This window comes from Ranitomeya variabilis, chromosome 6 (assembly GCF_051348905.1).
Source record: "Ranitomeya variabilis isolate aRanVar5 chromosome 6, aRanVar5.hap1, whole genome shotgun sequence".
In the NCBI taxonomy this organism is placed as follows: Eukaryota; Metazoa; Chordata; class Amphibia; order Anura; family Dendrobatidae; genus Ranitomeya; species Ranitomeya variabilis.
The window spans coordinates 53,775,029-53,786,115 of record NC_135237.1 but is presented as its reverse complement, the minus strand read 5'-3'; the positions used below and the strand labels follow the sequence as shown (position 1 = coordinate 53,786,115).

General features: G+C 40.9%; 1 protein-coding gene across 1 annotated transcript in view; it reads left to right on the top strand.

The window, feature by feature from the left end:
* Positions 1-884: 884 nt before the first annotated feature.
* Positions 885-11,087, top strand: part of NRP1 (neuropilin 1) — a 179,839-nt gene continuing 169,636 nt past the window's right edge. The window contains 2 exon segments of the mRNA XM_077268499.1: positions 885-1,483; positions 5,357-5,537. Coding sequence (XP_077124614.1) covers positions 1,411-1,483; positions 5,357-5,537 — 254 coding nt within the window. The 5' untranslated portion in view covers positions 885-1,410.

Genomic DNA, 11,087 nt, shown 5'->3' with positions numbered 1-11,087 from the left:
GACAAGCTGTGGTCAGTGATCCTTAGATATACTAGAAGGCACCTAGAAAGGTGCATGAAATACCTGTAAGTCTAGCTCTGGCAACCTGTTCTGGGTAGGGTCTACATGTACTTCTAGAACATTAGTATTCTGTAAGTCTAGCTCTGGCAACCTGTTCTGGGTAGGGTCTACATGTACTTCTAGAACATTAGTATTCTGTAAGTCTAGCTCTGGCAACCTGTTCTGGGTAGGGTCTACATGTACTTCTAGAACATTAGTATTCTGTAAGTCTAGCTCTGGCAACCTGTTCTGGGTAGGGAGTATGGACATATGTACTTCTAGAACATCAGTATTCTGTAAGTCTTGCTCGAGCAACCTGTTCTGGGTAGGGTCTACGTGTACTTCTAGAACATTAGTATTCTGTAAGTCTAGCTCTGGCAACCTGTTCTGGGTAGGGTCTACATGTACTTCTAGAACATTAGTATTCTGTAAGTCTAGCTCTGGCAACCTGTTCTGGGTAGGGAGTATGGACATATGTACTTCTAGAACATCAGTATTCTGTAAGTCTAGCTCTGGCAACCTGTTCTGGGTAGGGTCTACATGTACTTCTAGAACATTAGTATTCTGTAAGTCTAGCTCTGGAAACCACTTCTGGGTATGGTCTACATGTACGTTCTAGAACATTAGTATTATTTTAGGCTAGGTCTGGCAACCTGTTCTGGGTAGGGTCTATGGACACATGTACTTCTAGACTGTTGGTATTTTTGTGCAGTTTTGGGTGTAAATAGGTAGAGAGCAAGTGAATGTGACTCATGTCAGATCAAAGCACCATCACATTTGGATGCTTTGGTTGGGGGGCATGCTAAGCTCTGTAGTGACATACTCCTTGGCACTGTATGCTGGCTCAGCTGCCAGTCCCAGCCCAGTAAGACCCTCTATATAACAAAGGGACCTGAGACTGGAGACTGCCCAGATGCTGCTATAACACACTGCCTGAAAGAGCTCCCAGGGATCTACATGTAAAGGAGACAAGTCATTAGCTGGGCTCCTCTTCTGAGAGCTCTGGTGGCTCTGTGCGCTTTGCTGTGCAGCTGCTCATTAATCATATTTTTGTCCTTCCTTCCTTATTTCTCCAGGAAAGCAAGGAGTCGTTTGGTTTCCTTATCAGTTCCCAAAGTGGCTTAAGGAGGAGCTTGTATTTTCTTTCGCTGTTTGGAGATGGTAACAGAATACAGAAGACATCACCAAGTGTGGGAAGTGGTGGAGGAAACCCTGTAGTGAATGACAGGATACAGGACACTGCAAACACTAAGGCACAATTGTCCCTGCTCTTTTAGGACATATTTGTGTGTTTTCCTGGAATTGGACTGAGGAGCATAGGATTTGCAAGGAGATTGTTGTCACTTGTGGTGCTACCAACCCAGCCTGAGGATGCCTGGCAGGCTGGTCTACTGCTGCTGCTGCTGGGCGATGCTCATCCATTTAGCCAGTGCTACTAAGGAAGGTGAGTCTTCCAGATGTTCCCATGCATTCAGTGATACAACACAATCTGTTCACAATGGAGGCTCATCTATCACTATTACCCTGTTATCATGCTGCACCCTCCAGTATATAAACATCACCCTGCTGTGCTGAGTGCCGAGTACTTACCGTGTGCCTGGAATTTCAGACTAATCAGGAAAAAGTTGGGAATTGCCTTTAAAGAAATATATTTGTGACATATATATTTTAAAACATTTTTCTGAGATGCTTATGTTTCTACATTATTAACTATGTCTCTGAGAACATATTTCTGTTTTTTACTATTATTATATGTAATTATGTAATATGGGTGATATACTGGATACGTTTCAATATAAATGAAAGTTTTGTTTTTTACTACTACTATTATTATATGGAATTATGTAATATTAAGGTCTATATAACATGGTTGATATACTGGATACGTTTCAAAATAAATGAAAGTTTTGTTTTTTACTACTATTATTTTATGGAATTATGTAATATTAAGGTCTATATAACATGGTTGATATACTGGATACGTTTCAATAGAAATGAAAGTTTCGGTACAATTTTCTTTTGGTTCGTTCTTAGAATTGAGCTTTGCTGATAAAATATTAATATGTTAAATATCCCGATTGGAGCGAATGTTTGGTAAATAGAAGATCCCTATTGTCACAAGAGGAGTATGGAAATGATGAATGATTTCATTCTGAATTGTGATCACTATCCCTGGTTAGTTACTAACCATCGGGCTGTTTTTGTCAGTATCGTCCATGGTTCTTCTTGATTTCTCCTTATTGGTCTCATGATGGATTAGAAGCGATTTAATAAGTTCAGAATAATGGACTGGGCATATTCTTGCCAGGAAATGGCTGATGCAGAGCTGCACTTTGCTAAACCCTATTATTTGCAGACACTATTATCTAAGCGGAGCAGTTAGGGACTGTGTAATGACCTTAGTGGAGTCAGTCCTGCCATTAAAACACCTTCCAAAGTAAGGGGCTCCAGCATCCAGAGATCAGCCTCTAACATGTAGTTATTATGTGCATTTAGGCCTAATGGTCAAAGGCCATTACCAGTTGGCTCCTATTAATGTCCTGCACTGGTGAAATGGAGGAAAGCCAGATACTAACCCGATTATCTTACTATTATTACGTGGCGTTTCACAGAAGTCACAGATTAAGGCTCATGGATGGTCCAGGATGCTGTTAATGCTGACTGAAGTGACTCTGTCAAGTGACTAGGAACAAGACTGCTTTATGTCACTTGTCTACAGATGCCAGATCCCCCTGCCATACTGGAGGCTGTAATGAGCCCAGCGTCCTATCCGCAGTCAGTGTGAGGCTCTCAGCAGATGTGTCTCAGTCTGCACCTTCTGGAAATTACAAGACATCTTTCAAGGATGGAAGCAATGTCACGTCTCCAGCCCATACACGTCCTATGTGTTTATTAGGAGCTTACCCCCCACTTGCGCCTCCTCAGACACAAAACACTTTGCTTAACAAACACTCTAATGAAACTCATATTTCTCACTTTAATTCCTGACAAGCAGCATCCACAATGCTGGGAGCTCTATGCATTTTTCATGTGCATATTCTTTCATTTCCAATTGACCTGGTTTTCCTGTAATAAAAAAAAAAAATCTGTACATTTAGAAATTCACGCTGAGATCCAGGGATGCTATTTCCCTTCCCCAGGGAATCTATTAGGGAATAGGATTAGGTAAAAAAAAAATCCGCTATGCACCTCATTAATGAGACAAGTCATGTGCACAGTCTTGGCTGCTCATTGGGGCTGAGCAGTTTACCATGATTCTGTATGGTCGTACTGTGCAAGTATGGTCGTACTGCACATTGCACAGCTGACTGATCCTTGCTGTTCAGCTATGGAAATGCTAGAAACCAGCCATAGACAGGAGTTGGACCTCTAAGACCAATCCCAAATAACTATTCCATCCATTTATTTCCTGTCTCTTGCATAGCACCAACATATTCTGCAGCACTGTACATCTAATCTCCCGTCTCCTCACACAATAGGGACAAAACCAAAGTTAACCAACTGGCAAGACAGATACAAGTCTGTCCATCACTGGAATGCCTGACTTATTTCCTAACTTCACCTCTAAAATATTTCATTTTTTAAATACTTTCCCTCCAGATACGTTGTAGTAGCCCATTACCTCCATAGACATGTATGAGGTTTGGGTAGCGTACCTGTTATGTTAGGCCACGTTCACATGTCCAGTCCGCTAGAGAGAATCCAGCAGCAATCTATTAACAAAAAAGTTGCTGAGATACAACCTTTTTGTCCAGCTAAAAAAAACCTGATTTCAACTGGATCCTGGTTTTTTAACATTGAAGTCTATGGGAAACGGATCCGTTAATTATCCATCCGTTTTTCTCCCATGTGATCTGTTTTTTGCTTACTTGATCTGTTCCAAATAGATGACTAGGCTGCGTTCACATGTCCAGTAATCACCCGTTAGAACAGATCCAGCAGCAATGTGTTGGCAAAAAAAAGTTTCGCAGGCACAACTTTTTTGTCCGTTTTTAAAAACTGATTTCAGATGGATCCCTTTTTTTAACATGGAAGTCTATGAACGGATCCGTTAAATAGCCATCTGTTTTCCTTTCATTTGAAAGGGATCCTTTTGTTATGCTTACAGTATCAGTTTCAGGGTATGTGCACACGTTGCGGATTTTGCTGCGGATCCGCAGCGGATTGGCCGTTGCATATTCGCAGCAGTTTTGCATGAGTTTACAGTACCATGTTAACCTATGGAAAACAAAATCCGCTGCGGAAAAAAACGCGCGGAAACGTAGCGTTGTTTATTCCGCGGGATGTCAATTCTTTGTGCAGATTTACACCTGCTCAATAATAGGAATCCGCAGGTGTAGGTGGAATCCGAACAAAATCCGCAAAAAAAAATGTGGTAAATCCGTGGTAATTCCGCAGTAAATCCACAGTGCGGATTTACCAAAATCAGTGCGGAAAAATACGCAGAGTAATCCACAAAGTGTCCACATACCCTCAAGCGGAAGAAAGGGGATCTGTTCTCCATAGACGTAAAAAAGAAAAAATGGATTTAGCCTGAAATCAAGTTTTTTAAAAACTGACAAAAAAGTTGCGTCATCTCATCTTTGTTTTGCCATGGGATTGCTGCTGGATCCGTTCTAAGGGATGATTGCTGGACATGTGAAGGTAGCCCTCCTTGCTGCTCAGAGAGATGTGGGATGAGGAATTTGCTGCTTTGATCAGATTGATCTACTTAACTCGGTGGGGTAAGAAAAAAAAAAGCTTAGTGTCTGTTCTGAGCTTCAGTAGAGGTCTTCACACCAGTGATGCATAGCTCCATGTTGGTTGGGGTTTAATGAGACAAAGGAGGAAGCTTAAACAGACACTGATGGTAAATGACCCAGTAAAAGGGTTTATCATTTAAAGACCATGCAGGGGGCAGCTTGTATCTTTTTGGTGTTTTTGCCACTTTAAACCATGTTCACTAATGAGATTACACTTCTCAACAATAACCAACACTCCCAAGTGCCCCCGAGACTCATTCCCTGCTGAAGACTGAGCTGTATCTTTTTTTTTTTTTTTTTTTTTTTAGGGAATGAATCCTTATTACATTGTAGAGCCTGTTAATTTAGATCACAGTTTCCAATTAAACCAAAAGTCGCTCCCATCAAACCAGAGAAGGCCGGCTGCTATTTAGTTGACATTTGAGTGCGTTAACATTTAAATAATCTTTCCCCAGACAAGTACAAAAAAAAAGGGAAACTGAAAGAAAAAAAAAATACCCAATTAGAGAATCCAATTATATGGATCTATCAGTGACTCCCAAAGTGACAATTCTTATTTTATTTTTTTTATGCAGACAAATGTGGTGGAACTATACAGATAGAGGAACCTGCTTATGTTGTCTCCCCTGGATATCCAAATTCATACACCCCTTCCCAGAAATGTGAATGGATATTAAAGATAAAATCCCCCAAAAGGGACCAGCGGATTCTTATCAACTTCAACCCTCACTTTGATTTAGAAGACAGAGAATGCAAGTAAGTGGAAAGTCTATATAGTCTTGTGCGCCACCTGCTGGCGGATGTGAAGAACAGTCATTGTGTTACTTCCCAGTGTCATTTATCGAATAGCTGGAAACTAAAATCCATGTCAGATGATTTGCTTGAAACATTGTAATGAAATATTATACTGAGGCATGCTTTCTTTGGGACTTTTTTTTTCGGATTTATTTGTCCTGCTTAATTAAGAGATGAAAACAGATTTTTTTTTTTCTGCTGTGGTTATCCTGTTTGGAAATGTCTTGAAACTTTTGGGAAATATTGCGTTAATTATATACAACGGATCGTATTTGTTTGTTGAAATGAACTCACATTGTTTCTATTTGTGGCATATTCTGGGGATGGAATTAACAATGGCAGATAATTATTGGACAGATGTGTAGAATTTACCTTGTTCAGTGGAACAGTTTATAATATGTATATATTAACCTATGGAAAATGCATTCAGGGTCAATCTAGCAGAGTTTGGGCCTTTCGTCAGAAATGGCCATCTCCAATGAGCAGAATGGCAATGAAATGGATTCTATGTGTTACTGCCTGTTACAAAGTATTTTACTATTTATTATCCAGAGACACAAATTCAAGTGATCTACAATGAGCGTGCTCATGTAAGGTGTTATCTGAGCATGCTCGTGTCTTTATCGAGTATTGTTGGCGTGCTTGAAAAAATGCTTGAGTCCCCGCAGCTGCATGCGACTGGACAGACATCACACATACAGGGATTGCCTATCAAACGGGATCCCTACATGTGTTGCGGCTGTCAACCATGGAGCCGCGACTACTCGAGCATTTTTTTGACCACGTCAAAAATACTCGATTAGGACACGAGCATGCTCGGATAACACCTTATCCAAGCATGCTCGCTCATAACTAGTGGGGACCCAGTGCAAAACCAGTGATTATACTGGTATTTCTATTGGGTCACCCAGGGCACTAGGGCCTGGGAGTTACTAGTACCTCTGCACCAGGGGCAAACATGTAAAATGAGAGGGGCCACTTCTACCTCCAAAGTGGGTGGAAATGTGCATTTTGATGAGCGATTAGACGGCAAAGGGCCTATATATTGTTCTTGCACAGGAGCCTCTTCTGTCTGTGTCCGCCGGTGCTCTGCGACCCCCTTTGACCCTGGTGTCACCTGTTGTAGATTGACTGTAGATTATATTTTATTGAATGTGTACTTTGGGTCATGGCTCTTCCATACATCAGGCATGATGGACATCCATACTGATCGAGGCATGATGGACATCCATACTGATCGAGGCATGATGGACATCCATACTGATCGAGGCATGATGGACATCCATACTGATCGAGGCATGATGGACATCCATACTGATCGGGCCATGTCAATCCACGCAGCAATCTGAGCCAGAGAAGCAGTCATAAGTATATTGCGCTGCACGGAGTATATAGATCCAGGACTGTGCTTATGTTTCCATGCAGCAGACATTTCATTTCTAGATTGGTATTCTAGGTGAAGCCGGGATCATTAAATGCATTGTGTATATTGATCTGGTCAGGTGTCTTGTTTGTGTCTGATTTCATTACATAGAAGGTAATCCCCGGCTCGCAGGTGTAATAAATCTGCCTCCGTCACTAGACAAGACATGGATTGGATTGTGAGTGAATATGTTGCTAGGAGACTGTATGATACATTTCCATAATATAATGTATAGAAGAAGTGTTATTACCACTGTACAGTGATACATTCACTATATGCACTGGAGTCAGGAGAGGAAGATCAGCAAGGTGCTAGATTATCAGATTTATCTGGACTATGGATTTCATCCACTACTCGGACAACCTCTTTTCATTCAGTATGTTTCCTCTTTATAAAATATAATAACACTTATACTCACCTCCGGTGCCAGCACTGTTCCAGCAGTGTCCACACTGTCTCTCCCGGAGATCGTGTAACAATGTGATGTCACATGGACCCTACGGCCAATCAGCACTGGCTTTACTCTCCCCGCCTTCAGACGTATCACATACATCTGGCGGAGGAGAGAGCAGCAGTCCGCACTTTCTCTGGATGTAAGGAATGTGTTAGAAGGCGGGGAGAGTGATTGGCCGTAGGGTTCATGTGACATCACACTATTACACGATCTTCGGGAGAGACCACATCGACACCAAAGGAGAGTATAAGTGTTTTTATTTTAAAAAAGGGAAGCATACGGATTGAGAAGGGGTTGTCCTGAGTAGTGGGCTACCTCTTTAAATAAAATCCATAATCCAGATAAATCATCTTCCTCTCCTAATTATTAATAATTTTTACTGAGGTCTTTACTGGTTTTGTTTTTTTTCAACTCCTGCAAACTTGATGGTTCTTTCTGACAACCTGACTCCTTTAAAAGGGAAAATCAGCAATACATCTGTGCATTGGTTGTCAACACCTTTTGAAGTGAAAGGGGCTGAGCTGCGATACCACATGCCGCTTGTGGACAAGTTTTGAGCTGGTTTTGAAAAAAAAAAAGCAGCACAATTTTCAGATGTCATCCGAGTGCAGTGCGATTACCGCGGATGCCGGCAATGGAGGAGATGGAGAAATTACCTTCTCCGTCTCCTCCTCACCTGTGCTCCCTGATTTTTTGATGTGAGAGGATCGGAGCACAGCGACCTCACACTCGGATCACGCTCACGGCAGAGTTTGAGCAGAGTGTCATTAACATATCACATTCGATGCTCTCGCACTGGATGCTATGCACTAATGTGACTCCGGCCTAATTCTGGAAAAACCCTTTGAAGGTCCAGTCTGTTAGGGGATTGACTTGCTAATCTGTCAATCAAACACCGAGTTTGAAAAAATTGTTTATATCATGTTATACTGAATTCAATTATTTTATTGAGTTTTTGTTCAATTTGGAGACAGATGTTGTCGAGATGAGTTTCCCGCAACCCTTATTTTTTATAAAAACTTTCACCTTAAAGAGTATCTTACAGCTTTAGAATCTGTTTTAGTCCATACTTTTATTCTCCATGAAATAAGAATTCTTTCTTTAGTTCCTCTGTTATTCCTCCTAGAAATTTAGAAATAAATTGCACACTTGATGTTACCACATTGGGTTGTGTCCCACCAAAGCCTGATACCGTCCAATCAGTGTTGACAGTACCAGACTATAAAGAGACACACCCTTTTGTCAAGTGGAATGGTAATGCCCAGTTGTCAATTTATTTCTAAATATTCAGAAAAAATAACGGAGAAAAGGCTCAGAGCAGAAGTACAAGAAAAAATACTCAGGAATTGTTATTTCAAGTGATATACCCAAATTTTATTTTTTTTTTCTATAAAACGCTCCTCTATTGTGTTTAGTATTGCAGCATTTACTTGACTGGAATAGATTGTAATACCAGGCACAGCCCATGGACAAAGGTAGCGCTGTTTCTACAAGAACCTAGTCATGTTTTTTCATCTCGTATGGCTTTTGCACAAACTATACAATCTGTCGTTACATCTCCACCGCATCAATATAGCAACAAATCTGTTTGGAAAAGTCATAAGACACCATTTCCTCAACATACATTTGTTTCGGCTCAGGAAATGCTTCAGTCTGGCACCCGCCTGTTTCCTCTGCCTTAGTCCAGACTGAAGCGTAGACCATGGATTATTGTCCTACTCTTTGTATGCGGAGAATCTCTTTTGAAGGCTCCCGGCAGCCTTGTCATTGATGGGAATGTAAAACGAAGGGTGTAACCATACAGAAATGAGATGCTCATTGTTGTATACAAGCGGCATGCGCGAGGAAGCGGATCGTACACAACTGGTGAACAGGCGAAGGACAGGGACCTTCTGTCTCTCAGATCCTCTCTTTTCTTCCACGGCTGCGGAGAATCTGCTTCTTAGACTTTTGGAAACTCTACCAGAACTTACCATCCTTCTAATTAGTTCCCAATGTTTCTTTCGAGAGAACGTCATCCACCATAAGCGTAATTCAGCCATAAAATACGTCGCTCATAAAGTAGCTGTATTAATGAAGACTGGTATGCTTATTTCTGGACGGCCTCAGGCAAGGAAACTTCTTGCTTTGTAGTTTACTTATAAGTGGCTGAAACTGGAGGGAGTTGTACTCCAGGACCCTCTCTACAAGGAGAACTCATTTATTCATTGTACCTTCTGGAACAATATCCATAGAAAGGCATACATTAATCCATTATATTGCTTACCTGGGGTCCAAAACCTACCCAGTCCTTTGTGGCCAAATCTGCTGTGATCACGAGTTCCTGTTTCCACTTAGTTTTGAGCAAATACAGCTTTTAATTTTCATTGCTTGGTTTCCTGGTCTTACGATATAGTGCTTCAGACCTATGCAGGGATGGTATTAACTTACCCATTCAAATTGGCAAAACAAATAACATTTGTTTTTTACTGTTTTATAGGTTGTAGAAGTTTGATGGTTTTTTTGCATATAAAAAACACACTTAGACCAAAAGATGGATGAAAATAGGATCCAGCACACGTTGTATGTCCAATTTGCAATGTTTTTTGGTCTCTGTGTCCGTTTCTAGTTTCACTGTAGCATCCATTTAAAAAAACAAAAATTTCAGGCTTCTCCTAGCCATTAAGCAGTAAGCGGACAGCATAGTGATGAAACATGGGTATCATCCACAAGTTGTTCATTTCTTCACTGTCAAATTGACTTGCATTGTCTAGTTTGATCTATGACTCGGAGCAAAAATGGACATCTCGCCATTTTTTCATTTTTTGCAGACACTTGGTCTGAAACAAAAACAGACATGTGAACAGCACCATAGACTATAATGGGTTGTTGTTCTAAAAACATGGATCGAACACGTACGTGAAAATCGGATTTCTAAATGGGCCCTAAAAGTCAGAAAATCAAATATAAATTTGCTGAAAAAATGGCACTAATTTCAAGCTTTCTTTTTAGGAAATTTGACTATTACTTGGAAACCACAAATGCGTCACACTTGGCTGTGAAAAGTTGCACCTTTTTGCTCAAATTTGACACCATGAATAAAAACCTTTTCAGGTACAGCCACAAACTGGTAGAAATCACTTATTAAATGTGGGCCAGAGAGCCTCGCCAAAGATAGTGACTATTGGTATAGACCATGAGTCCACACCGGCTTTATATTAGTAATCAGGTATAAGGTCCCATGTCCCATGTGTTGCCCCCATAACAAAATCAAAATTGAGCCAGCCATCCTTTTCAAGCTATGATACTACCTTCCTATTAGCTTTTTCCCCTCCCCCTCCCTACCATTACTGATAAACAGTATGACCCTCGGTCCTACACCCATAGAATCAGACAGTACAGATGGCTTTCGTAAGATTCTTTTACCATTTTTGGCATTTTCAATTTACAGAATATTGTGTCCTGCCCAATGATTAACCATCTGGAGGGTTTATAATTAACTTTTCAGACAATTTGCCCCCTGGCCATGAGTGAACTGAGTCAATGTACTTTTACTTCAGCCTTAGAAAATAAGAGTTCTTTACCCCCATTGCCCTTTTCGCAGAGCAAATTTTAGAATTCATAGCCTTTGCTACTATGTCTGGTCACGGAGAAC